The sequence below is a fragment of the Anser cygnoides genome, chromosome 3 (genome assembly GCF_040182565.1).
Source record: "Anser cygnoides isolate HZ-2024a breed goose chromosome 3, Taihu_goose_T2T_genome, whole genome shotgun sequence".
NCBI classification, from domain to species: domain Eukaryota; kingdom Metazoa; phylum Chordata; class Aves; order Anseriformes; family Anatidae; genus Anser; species Anser cygnoides.
Genome location: NC_089875.1, coordinates 8324973 through 8338182, shown reverse-complemented (window position 1 = coordinate 8338182; position 13210 = coordinate 8324973). Strand labels below are relative to the sequence as shown.

The 13210-nt window shown below is 33.1% G+C and overlaps 1 protein-coding gene across 4 annotated transcripts in view; it reads right to left on the bottom strand.

Moving 5' to 3' along the window:
- Positions 1-13210, bottom strand: part of FANCL (FA complementation group L) — a 31441-nt gene that overhangs the window by 12987 nt on the left and 5244 nt on the right. For 3 of the 4 annotated variants that reach the window (XM_048060760.2, XM_048060763.2, XM_048060762.2), the window contains exons 5-7: positions 11572-11669; positions 6054-6150; positions 1212-1280 (exon numbers count right to left, since the gene is read on the bottom strand). In XM_048060760.2, the coding sequence (XP_047916717.2) occupies positions 1212-1280; positions 6054-6150; positions 11572-11669 (264 nt within the window). The remainder of the gene's footprint in view (positions 1-1211; positions 1281-6053; positions 6151-11571; positions 11670-13210) is intronic. The other variant, XM_048060761.2, reaches the window with a different exon arrangement.

Sequence of the window (13210 nt, the reverse complement as noted above, 5' to 3'; positions counted from 1 at the left end):
GACATAAATCCAGCTGGTAGCTTCAAAATTACTAACACTAAACTCAGAGCAGCAACAACTGTCAAGGATATTTGAAATGTTGTTAATTTGAGGCAACATATATTGCATTGATATAAAAATTAATAAAATAATATTAGACATATGGATAACACTGGAGGTAAGAAACAGTACTTGAAATCCTGCCTGTGGTACATGAAATCCAATACAATCTAAGGGAAAAACAGTATCTATTTAAATTATTCAAAACCATAGCACAGAATCAAAAACTAAAATGATACACGACAATAAGCACATTTTTCAATTGCAATGGTCCATTCTTGAAATTATTTCCTCAAGCTCTCAAACTGAAGGATCTAAGGTGATACACAAAACCTTGAGCTTTGCATTCAAAATTATATGCTCATCTTAAAATTATTCTGATGCAAAATTTTCAACCATGTTCCCTACATAAATTTAATAGCACCAAGACAACCTTTATTGATGGTCAGAAATCCTCACAAGAGTTAGATTTATGAAATACCATCACTTATATAAAATCTATTTTCCTGAACTAAATGAAATTAAACATCAACTATTTTCTAGAGATAATTCAAATTAACTTACAATTAAGTGGTCACATTTAAATCCATTTAATCAAGTACACATGCTCTATTAAGGAAGAGAAATAAATGAAATAAAGAAAGATAAAAAAAAAGACAATGGCTCTTGGTTCTCTATATTGACAATAACTTAAACTACGAAATTGATTTCTATTAAGTATTTTCTTGTTGTTCTTTTGACTATAATTGAAGAAGTTTTATTATGTTATGGAAACTATACAGGATAATGAACTGGGGGACTGGCATTTTTCTAAAAGGCTGTCGGCTTTAGAAGGTGCTTCGTTCTATATAAAAAGTTTATTGTGCATATATTTACCCAATATAATTTCTAAAGATAAGAATTTTCAGCTGTATGAACAGCTTATGAGAAAAACAGCCAATATGAGTGCAAAGTATAAAACATGCAAGGTATATCTATATGGTAAGGAAAATACTAAAAACAATATCAGAAGGAATATGGAATTCAATTTTACATTTATACATAAGCAGGTATGAAGGTAAAATGCACACAGGGAAAAAAATCAGGAGCTACAAAGTCCAACACATCATTACCACCTACCTTCGCATATGTATCGTAATTACTAAAGAAAGATGCATAGTACAGCAATTTACCTGTGGCATCCAGGAAATAGCAAACTGAACAGGAAAATCCACAAGGCAATCTGGTGGTTCTGTTGGATACTGAGGGACAGACGAAAAATACAGTTCTTTTTTTTAAATGTGATTTAAAGTCAGACCAATACTCAGCTGCCAAATATGATAATGAAATACGAGCACTTTGAGCATCTTGTGAACTTGGCTCTCAAAGGAAAAATATGCAAGGAATTTTCAGAAATAGTTATAAATGATAATTATCATTTAAAGAAAACTACATGTAAACAGTTTTTTTATAACAGATTTTAATAGTGGCAGGAGAATCACAGTTTCCTGTTTTCAGTGTTTGCAAAGATATATTAATAAAGAACTTAAGACAAAAGAGATCAAATACTAAAAAAATTTTTTTAAATGTTTCCTGGTATCTTGACAGCATCTTTTTAATAGAAGCTTAATGTTACCCATGCAACATTCTTGTTCCTCAATTACCTGCAGTGGATATAAAAGTTTTAAAACAACAACAACAAAGCCCTTAATGAGTCAAGAATTAGAACTAGAATATTTGTTCTGATTGGAACGCTTTTTTTTTTCTTTTGAAACTTAAAGCAAAATAAGCACAAAACTTTTTAGAAAAAGATGAATGAACATACACACAAAATTAAAACTAACAAGTCCCTTGTTCTGCCTGCCCCAAATTAAAAGGCATCCATTAGGAAAAGAACAAATAGTTCTGTTAAGAAAATCAAAGCTACAAAAATAAAAGGTTTGATAAATCCAACAATAACCATTTACCATTCATTACACATGTAAAAATATTACAGTTCATTATCCCAATATCAACCCTGTGGAGAATAAGTATTTTCTGAAAACTAAAGCAGCAAAGAACCATCCAGGTACAAACAAACTGTGTCTTTTAAAAATAACACCCGTACAAAATCTTATTCATCTGAGAAATTCCCTCTTTTAGTCCTATGCAACCTTTCAAATTGTACCAATGACAGACACAGTAGTGTTATAAAAATTGTGTTAGTATTGCATAAACTGCAAAAGCAAGAGAACGTTACAGAAAATCTTACTTGGGGAGAAATAGGAAAAAAGTCCCAACTTCCTCAGAAATAAAAACAAAGAAGTTAAGTTTAGCTATGCTGGTTCCCATAACCATTCTCTATCCAAAATAAATTTCTACGTATAGATAATGTCATTATATACCAGACACTTGGCAATTACTGGAATCTTATAAAAGTTTCCTCATTTTATATATAGTATAATTCCACAGTAATTACCTTACAATTGCCCTCTATGGCAAGGAGCAAAAAAAGACATAGCTTCCCAAGATCATCCATTCTTCACTTGATTTTAATAATAATCTGGTGGATTTATGTATTCCACAGAAATTTGTTTAAACATGCATTTTTTTTTTTAGTATGTCTTCATTTCTGTTTTTGGTTAGATATCCACTTTCTGAAGACAACTTCACTACATGAATATTTACTATTTTATCAGATTGGTGGCAGACAAGTTAAATAACAGTGACAGAGCAAGAGAGCTGAAACAACTAATTTGGACAGGAGGCAGTTACAATTTAGAAACGTACAGCCACAAAAGCTATTACAGTTTCTTTTACTGTAATGTTGGTATTATTTTTCATGAACTACTTCAGTGCTTGCATAAAAATAAACCTGTTTTCAATATATAAAAGTATGCCTAGAACAAACTAAGACCAATTTCTCTGTAGGATCAGTTTTAGAACTACCCCTCTTTTGTCGGATGCCTTTGAATAAGTGGTTGCAAACATATTCTACAAATGTTTTATTATTTTTTTTAAATACCTACGGCACCTTATCTGCATTCTTAGTCAAATTTTCCTTAACACTATAATATTGTAATGTGTACCAGCTAATTGCCAACCACTATGCAACAGTGATTCTGTACATACGTTTAGTGTAATGCTTTTAGACCATGCGGGGTGAAATCCTGTATAAAACAAGGCAAGTGACTCCCCAGGAGATAATATTTTAAAACAGTATACCAGAGCATATCAATGGCATCATGTGACATTACAGTTGCATTTAAATTTGTATGTTAGAAATCATCCTATTATTCTTCAAACCAATTTAAGCAATTATTAAAGCAAAAGATTTATATTCTGTATTTTTGAGCACGCAACTGAATTTATCTAGAAAAAATATTTTCAATAATCCTCTCCAAACCATTCACTTAATTACCATCAAAGCATCTCATTAACTACATGGCATGCAAATTATTGCAGAGGCTATTAGAGTTCTTGGGATCTGAAATGGCAACCACCCAACCCACTTCCAAGAATTAAAATATGAGTTCTTCATGTAATGCAAAAGGAAATCTGATAAATAAAACTGACGTATTTGGTTTCGTACCTTGCAAAAATGCACACTTTGTTTTCAGACAACTTCTCCAGATCATGAATTAAACTGTGAATGGAGAAAGATTTCTGCAACAGACATCTTCAGCCAAACTAAACTGAAAACTATTTCAGAAACTGTAAATTGAGAACTAAACAATATATCCTCTTATGCTAGTCCTATTAATTTACAAAAGTCAATACTGAGTAGCAGACGACTTGATAAATATACCTATGATAAGATACTCTCAATTCCTCCAGATTTACTTTGATGGCACCAAGTTTCCTAGATACCTTACAAATGCAGATTATAGAGAACAAGTGTTTTAAAGGACAATTCCTAACACAAAGTACATTCATACAATAACAACAAGTGGAAACATTTGACAAAACATAAGAAAAGTCCTTAAAACACATCCAAACCACTAAGAATGATAGTGAAGGGATATTTAGGGGAATACCTGAATACATAACTTTATGAAAAATAACTTATTAAATCACTTATAGAAGTGATTTTTTTTCCCTGAAAACATCATCAGCATGCTTACAAACTCTTTTTATTGTATAGCATCCACAAGGACAAGGCTGAATGAACCAATCTGCCAGAACACATACAAGAGCCAGCAACATATGCTCGGGGGAGAGGTTTAGCTCTCATACTAACCTTAGTCAAATAAACAGCATAACAATAATAAGCATAATTTTGTTAAAGCATGTTATCAAAAGAAATCCCTTAAAAAAATACTTTGAAGTCTTTTCAAATGAATGTAATACGTATATCAAGGAAAATCAAATCCCCATGTCAACAAAACCACGTTTCACATATAAATTTTCTCCTGTGGCAAGTTTAAATGCCAGACAGTTTAAAAAGGACAAACAATTGATCCTTTCATCATAAAAATCACTTGGGAAAAAAGAAAAGATTGATGATTACTTGTAACAGCAGACAAGTTGGATAATCTAGTATTTTTATTATACTGTATCTTTAGTTGATAGAAGGTGTTTTTTTCTGCTATTAGGAGTCTCAACTTCACAGATTTTATTACTGTAATGAAAATGTGCATGTTTTTATAAGAACAGAAAACAGGTAATCTCAATTCTCCTTATGGAACAATGATAAATTAAAGATAAACAGAACCAACCAACATATAATAGTGTTTGAGCTACTTGGTAAAAATGGGTATTAGATTGTATTTTGTTTCTGCATTTCTATATTTACAAACAGTTAAAAGTATTTAACTGTACCACTTAACTTCAGTCACCATAAACTTAAGAAAAAGCTTAGGGGCAACAGGCTGCATTTCATTTCTCATATCATACTAAGTATGGGGATAGCAGCTCCCTTCTAAACAATGACAATACAGTCTGGTTTTTCTTCTTGCGTACTAAATAGACCACGATTTCATTTCTTGGCATATATTTTCCATCATTTATTAACATAGTGTATTTAAGAACTGAACGACTAGCAAATTAATTAATTCACTACTTTGTATGTGTAAATGTACACACATAGATATTTAAAGTACACTTAAAAAAAAAAAAGTCCTTTTCTGCAACCACATTTCCCTGGCAGTTCCTTTTTCCCTCTAAGGTAAAATAACTTGTCTTATATAAAACTAAAAAACTCCTGTTTTTCTGTTTTTCCAAGGAATATAGGAAGTCTGTGAAGGTGAAATTTAATTTCACAACACAGTGCCCAGTCCTCATCCCTTCAAGATAATTATCCCATAGGATGGATCAAGGGTAGTTCCAAAATCCAATGTTTAGGTAGCTTTTGGAACCGCTTTTTTCCCTAAACTGAAGATAACAGCAATCACCATACAATTGTCATCGTACAGACTGGATATCTGTTAAAGATTCATGCCTTAAAATGAGAAATTCTACACAGAAATATTACAGTTTGAGTTCTGTTCTAGGTATCAGGAAAAATTAAAATTTTACTGCTTCCATACATGCCATGGATTTGGTTTGTACAAATTGTCAAAATCAGCCAACTATTTACACTAAAAAAAAAAAAAAGACTTATTTTAATATAAGAACCTCAATTCTGTAGTCAGTCTGTCATAAACCTTTATTTCTACAGCTTAAGCAGTAAGACTCGCTAAAGAGGCAACCCAACATCCTCTATTCTTGTCAGATGCTCAGCCTCTGGACTGAGTAAATAACGAATGAAACTCTCCAAGTGGTTTTGTCTGTAATACAGAAAAATAATAGCAATATCATAAAGGATTTTTCATATAATGCACAGCCTCATATAAAAAGATTCCTACAGAATAAGCATAACGTATTATGAATTTTCAATGCAGATAAAGTCTGAAAACTCTACTTTTTATAAAATAATTTCTCAAAAAAAGACACAAAAAACACATTATGCTCACAACAGACATGCTAACAAACAAACCAACTCTGAAATCCTTATAAATTAAAAAATCCTTCTTTTTCAAGGAAGCCTTATAATATTTTCTCCCATATGAATTCACCTTTGCATTTAACTTCAGAGTGATCAGATGTTGTCGACCACATGAGTCTTCAGCTTTCAGCTTGATTGTGGTAAGACTAGTATCCACATATGCAACTCTACAAGAGAAAAGAAAACCCTAACAGTATTTTAAGAATTACAGCTTGAAAGGTCTGCAATACTCTTATTAGTCTGTTACAAATATTAATCAGAGGAAGTCCTATATGCCAACCATTTCTGCTGTTCTAGATTTACTGCTGTTAATACAACAGTCTACTGCTTAATGCAGTCATATATCTTTGGGTTATTTACAATGTGTGTCAAGGCTCATGCTGTGGTCAGTGAGCGCTATGTTTCAGTTTTCCATCACTGGAACCTTTGACACGCACAGCATGTTCCTGTCAGCCTCTACTTATGTACACATTAAACTTCCTGTCAAATCTTTGATCCATTTCTGCAGTTTCTTACAGTATGAGATGTTTATGCTCTTGATTTGCTTCTCTCTTCAATGAAGTTCTCTTTTATTATCAATATTATTATTGTGGAAAATTCAGTGGGTATTGCTTCATATTCTGAAATTGATTTTCTACAGAAAAGAGTACTGGAACAGGTACAAAATGAGTTATTTACAATGATTTGCCTTTGTTTCATGACAGTTTTACACAGTATAAATGCATCCAAGCAAGTAGCAAGTATATACTAAATGTAAATAAGTTTTAAAACTTATGACATAATCACTGACTTTTTGTTTAAGATGTCACTGATTTGTGCTTCCCACAACAATGAAGATGAATACAATTGTAAAATACATTGCTGTAATGAAATACGTTCTGCTGAGTAGCCTCGGCAACTGCCAAAAAGGTTCAAACTTCTATTTTAAAAATATATTTATCAGTGAACTGGATATTTTGACATTTTTACTATACCATTCTTGTGTAAAGATAAAAAGCAGTCTAAGATTATTGCACAGCTTATCACCCAGACTGATGGAAAGGCCCATCAGAGTTCAAAGCAAGCATCTGCTTGCTGACCTAAGTAACATTTTTTTTTTTTTAACTATTACATACTAGCCCAGTCACTTTGGCCAGCATGCTGGGACAAATGGTTCTCTTTCAGGAGAAACTGGATACACAGTTGTAGAAGTCTATACAAGAAAAAGTAGACCTGCACCAAAAGCCATGCACATTCCTAGGCAAGAAGCGAAAAGAAGAAAGTCATCTCCACAAACACACAGCCTCAACATGAGGGAACCGAAAAATACATATGGAAAAAGCTATCGTGGTAGTAAACAGGGAAAGAGATATTATTTCACATTTCATGCTGAATAACTTTAATGCGATATTAAATTGTCCTACAGTTTCCTGGGAGTATTTTGACACTCCTTTTTCCTACAACAGTTTAAAGAAATAGAAGTCTTGATAAAACTGCAGTCAATCAAACACAATTTATTTAGAGAGAACTATGGCATTCCTCCTCTAAGTGGAAAAATCATTACTCCCACCTCGCTCAAATTTTACCTCAAAATTATATCACAAAGTTTTATAAAGATAAGAAACTAATTATAACACACTCCTCCATCTACTGTTGCAGATGGGGTTGAGAAATGCCCAGAAAGAAAATTCATTGCTGGTCTTCCTTCTTCTCAACAGACTGTAAAAAGCAATAAACTGCCTCTGGGGACTGAAGGAGGATTCAAATTTCCATTTAGGACAGAAAAAAAGAACTCAGCAGCTCAGTGGCTACTTGTTCTGCAACATCACTCTACCAATCTTTGGATAAGAAAAGATGAAAAAGTGAGTTCTGTAGCACTGGAGAAAGTTGGACAACTCTGTAAAAGTCATATGAATATCTTATGAGTGTATAATAAAAGAAGGAATTGTTTAGATAGGTGATATTTCAGCTATATAAACCTTTATTCCTCAGTAGGCTCCATCATTTTATCACGTATAAAAGAATGGAATGACCATAAAGATGGAAAGCCTCAGTTAAATCTCCAAAGTACTGTAATTCAGCATAACACACAAATGTTATTTCATGGAGGCACATGACAAGGCAGGATTCCTTGGAAAGGGAGGAGGCAAAAGAAGATACATTCTATGAAAAAAACTTGGCAAGTATCAAGCAGAAATCAAAATGTCATTGAGACCTGAGAAAATTTGGATCATGACTCACACCATGGACTCCAGAGTTGCTAGCAACATTTATGCACCCATGTGAGGGTAACGAGTCCTACCGATGTTTAATAGTCAAGAATCTACCTTCCTGAGGCGCTGTCATGGACTCAGCTAGTCAGATTATGAGATAAAGGAAAAGCTTTTTTAGTATTACTGTTGCTTCATATGTACCTTCTCCCACCTCAACTAATTACGTTTGCACCAGGATTTTTTGATCTGCTTAAAATGAAGGAAGAATTCTTCTTTGAATTCCCCAGCTGTTAGGAGGGCAGCACTTGGTGGAGGAAATTTGGTAAAACTTCCAAACTTATCCAACTAGGATTTTTGTGTACAAGTATTTGAATATGATACAATTTGTGCCCCACACTTAAATTAGGTCAAAGAATTAAGTTTTCCATATCACAAAGGAAGTGATGTCTAATCACAGCAGCCAGCCAATTTGCAACCTTCATTACTGCTTTTACTTTCAATGGTTAGGGAGGAAAGTGGAGTAAAATCATTCCAGGTACTATATGCAATTTGTGCTTGAGAAACTTCACATATTTCTTAGATTACTTATTCGAACACACTAAATTTGTGCTATCCTTAAAAGCTTCTTTAATCACTTCAGAGATAAGGGACTACATCCTATTGCTTGGATTCTCTTTCAAACAAAAATTTTTCAAGATGAATTTGGATGCAGTCAGATTTGGATTGGCTTCCAGCATGACACAAAACTCACAAGGAAAAAGCCTGGGGTCCACAACAAGCCGCTTTTTTTTTTTTCCTTTTCCTAAAAGGAATAGTAATAAAGCCAGAGGCTTCTCAAGGTGTGAGCAGTGATTGAGGCTTCCTGGCAGTAAGGCGGCTTAGTTTCCTGCTGAAAGACCATACTGACATGTTTTTAATCTGCAAACGCACAACACCTGCAACCCCAAATCAGTCTAGGTTGAAGCCTTTTCTGCAGTCCATTACATTTTTAATTAGAGGTGTAACAGGCTAATACACTTCAAATCATCTCTTTTTTAATTAGAGGTGTAACTTGCTAATATGCTTCAAATTGTCTCTCTAGATTATTCTCCCTCCAACTCATCATAAAGCAGACACTATCCCTTATATAAAGCTTAGCCCCTTTAATAATCAACCCCCCGCCCCCAAAATTAAATAGTGACTATCACTAACACAAGTAAATCAAGAGATGTACATTTACTGAATTACATGACTGTGCTGGACAAAAGCGCAACATAAGTTGTGTGTCTACATGAAAATCATCTTGATCTAGAGAACACATTCTGTCTTAGAAGCATGCTGTCTGATAAAGCACTGAGGTGTTTTTTTAATAGCAAACTACTGAATATTTTGTATGCATAGCAGGTCAGAAATACTGTTTTTGAGATAAGCTACTAAATCATATTTCAAAAGTGTATATTTAGCTATATACACAATTTATACATTCAACTATATATGTACTATATTTATATATTCAATTATAAATATAGTACACTAATATACTTATATTTTCAATTATACTTATGTTGATCTGTTTTCCTGGCACGGGCTTTTTGGAGGATTTTTTTTGGTGTGGGGAGCAAGCAGCAGGCATGATTCAGAACTTATTTCCCATGTGTTTAACTAATATTCTCACACTCAGGTCTGAGAAATTTGAAAAGAATAATGGATATCACTGAAAAGCTTCAGCTGATTTATCAAGGATGCTTTAAATCCTTAAATAAAAGTGGGCGTTCAAAGCAAATTCCCACTTAACGTTAATTACACATGATTTATTTATACACAATTCAGGTGAGAAAACTCAAAAACTATTCTTCAACACCAGGCTTTTTTTATTTTTTATTTCATGTAGTAAAACAAACACTTGTTAAATCACTGTCAAAGACTAAGGTAAAAGTAGATTTGTCTTGTTGAAAGCTGCAAAAGCAGACTTACTTTCATTTTCCAGCATGTAAAACAAAACTTCTCATTCAAAACTCTGTCTTATACAAACTTTCATCTTTGCTTATTGAAAGAAGGCACCCAAATTAGTTCTATATTATCAGTAAAACTAAACACAGCCTACGAATATGTTTCCTTCATGCCTCTCTATATAGCAACTGCTTTCAACTCCATAAAAGTCTCCTGGAGCTTCTAGTAAAAGTCAGCAAAAAGAGGAAGCACTGCAGACTTCCGAAAAATTTCCACGTGGACCTTGAGTACTTGATCACAACTCTGTGTTCCTTCAGCTTTCTACAAGAAACTTGTTTCCCTGTGTAGGGATGTCAAATTAAGTTTGTTCAATGAGCTTATCTGAGGGTATACTGGACTGTGAATAATATAATATGTTTGAATGCATTCAAGACCCTAATGAGAAGGTTCTCAGAAGTAGCTACATGTACACTTCTTTCCTCAACAAAGGCAAATATCCATTGCTAATTTGACATTCATTCCCATGGTATTAAAACGACAGTTCTAGTGTGGGTGAAAAGACTCACTTCTAGTTTTTAAACTTCCACTTTTGTTTGACAGATGCTGAATTTTTACCACAGCATTTACCCTCTCCGAAACCTCTTCTTGAGTGCACTGAGCCTACATACACAAGTGACACAATTTACATTCTACTTGTGCAGTAACCAACCCTCCTCAAAAGGGAGGCACCTCCCTCAAACACCAAACATGGTCTCCCTGCACAGCTCAATCAAGAAAACCTTTTGGAGACTAAGGAATGCTTTTCATTAGCCCTGATTTCTTTGATCTGTTTGAATCCATCTGGGTAGCAAGAAACATGGTAAGTTTCTCTTTGTGGGTTTCACAAACAGCTGTTTTATAGTTCTGGAATTACAGTTTTCCAAGATCTCCTCTACATTTTTTTTTTAAATCCAGATTTACCTTTTTGTGGATTAATTATGTTTTCACTTTGTCTAAGGAGGCCCTTGCGCTATGAAGATAAGATAGAACTGTTCTTTAAAAATTATCTAAAAAAACCATATGAACAGAACTTTTATAACTTAGTTATAACCGACTCCATAATCACATCACTGTTACCCTTCACTACACAACAGAAATACCCAAAATACTATAGAAGTTATGGAAAAAGAACTACAAACGTTTTATTGCATATGTTTACTATGCCAATAGTAATAGGTCAAAGAAGAATCGATTGCTTAGTAGTAGCCTCTCACCTTTCAGCACAGTTACTTGATACTGAAAATATCCTGTCAGTTGATACAGGTTTTTTTGTTTTTTAAATGAAAAAAACAGCTGTCTTTTAAAACAAAGGCTTCTGACTAAGATAAATTAACTACACAAGTTATGTTTAATATGTTGGATCCATGTATACAAAAGAACAGAGTATTTTAAAGATAATCTCTAAATAAAGTAACAAAATAAACATACTTATTCCAACCCAGTATTTCTAGATCTCTGACAAGACAGGAGTAGTATTCTGGTGGTCGTGGTATATGCAGCTCTTCTGTATTCTTTAAAGCAATTTCCTGTTTAAAAGAACATTAAAAACATCATTAAGGGAGATTTCAATATTTTTGCATCTATTTAGTCATGTGATTTTCACAATTCATTCAAAAATATTAAGCTTATGTAAAATTAACTGTACACTGCATTTGTTTTGTTATAGCCTCCAGCTAAAGCAGACAAAAGCTGTTTGGTAAATTACTTCAGATACTGCTAATGAAAACATCTGCAATTTAAAAAAAACACAGATGTTGACAACATAGTCTTCAGATGCAAATATCAAACGTGCCTCTTTTTCAAGCTAATAAATTTGAAGCCAAGCATCTTGTCTGAAAGAACATTTTAAAAGAAGGTTCTGTGAAGCCCACAGCTGTTTCCTGAGCATCACAGCCACAAAAGGAGACACATACATGAAATCCCCCATATTATCCTTAAGCAACTATATACCACTTAACATAATCAATCAAAAAAATACTCAATTTCTCAGTTTTAATACGATAGGATCCCAGAGAATAAGTTCTGGTATAGACACTTACCAGGTATGTTATAAAGCCTCAAAAAAGTTTTATGAAAAAGGTAACACCAGATTACAGAGACAAAACAAACCATATGTTCCACATGTTCATGTTGTGCTACTTGTTCTTGAAAAGTGCGCTTTGGTTAAAATTATGCTTACAGGTCATATAAAGTGAGAGCTGTTTCCAAAGCTACAGTGATTATTAACGATAACTTCCAAGAGCAAATATCAGTGCCCCTCAGTCTCAGTGTAGCCTTGTGCTAAAAGATGGCCCAACAATTAAAATAAAGAAATGGCAGGGGCCAGAGAAAAGAAAAAAAAAAAAGGAAACGAGAGGATAAGAGAAGCACAGCTTAACTGACATGGAAAACACTGAAACGTCACCAAGAACAAGGTTTTCTTCATTATTACTAAACTGAACCCTGCACCGGGAAAAACAGTGAAATCATAAAATGAAAAAAATGGTACTTCCAACAGGATATAATGAACAATTTTTCACTATGATGACAAAGTTTTAAACTTTGAAAATAAAATAATTAAAATGTCAAGAAATTTCAAGAAAAAAAATCTGTAATGCAATTAGCAAAATATTTGTTATTACAATTGCTGTGACCAACTTCAAGGTATCTGCTTTAATATTTTAGACTTTTTGACACATCTTCATATAATAAGGTAAACTTTACAATATTTATTCATATAATAACGTAAACTTTATGATTTAGTTAAGAACTAACAAATTATTTTCTGTTGTTTGTATACACAGATAATACAGAAATTGCAATAAAACAAGAAATTATAATTTAAATAAAATAAATTTAAAATAATGCCAATATAACTATCCTTTCTCCCCAGTTTGTCCTCTACTACTTTTTTGTGCGCTCAGGTTCACTTCATGGTATGAAACACTTTACTGTTTTGAATGAATTATACTTCCTCTGCAGTGTCATTTTCTGAGTCTAATGTATCCAGGCAAATAGACTGGAACAACTATTGTGAAATACTCCAAAACAGCACCACGTAGACATTTTTATGTCTTATTCCAAGTGC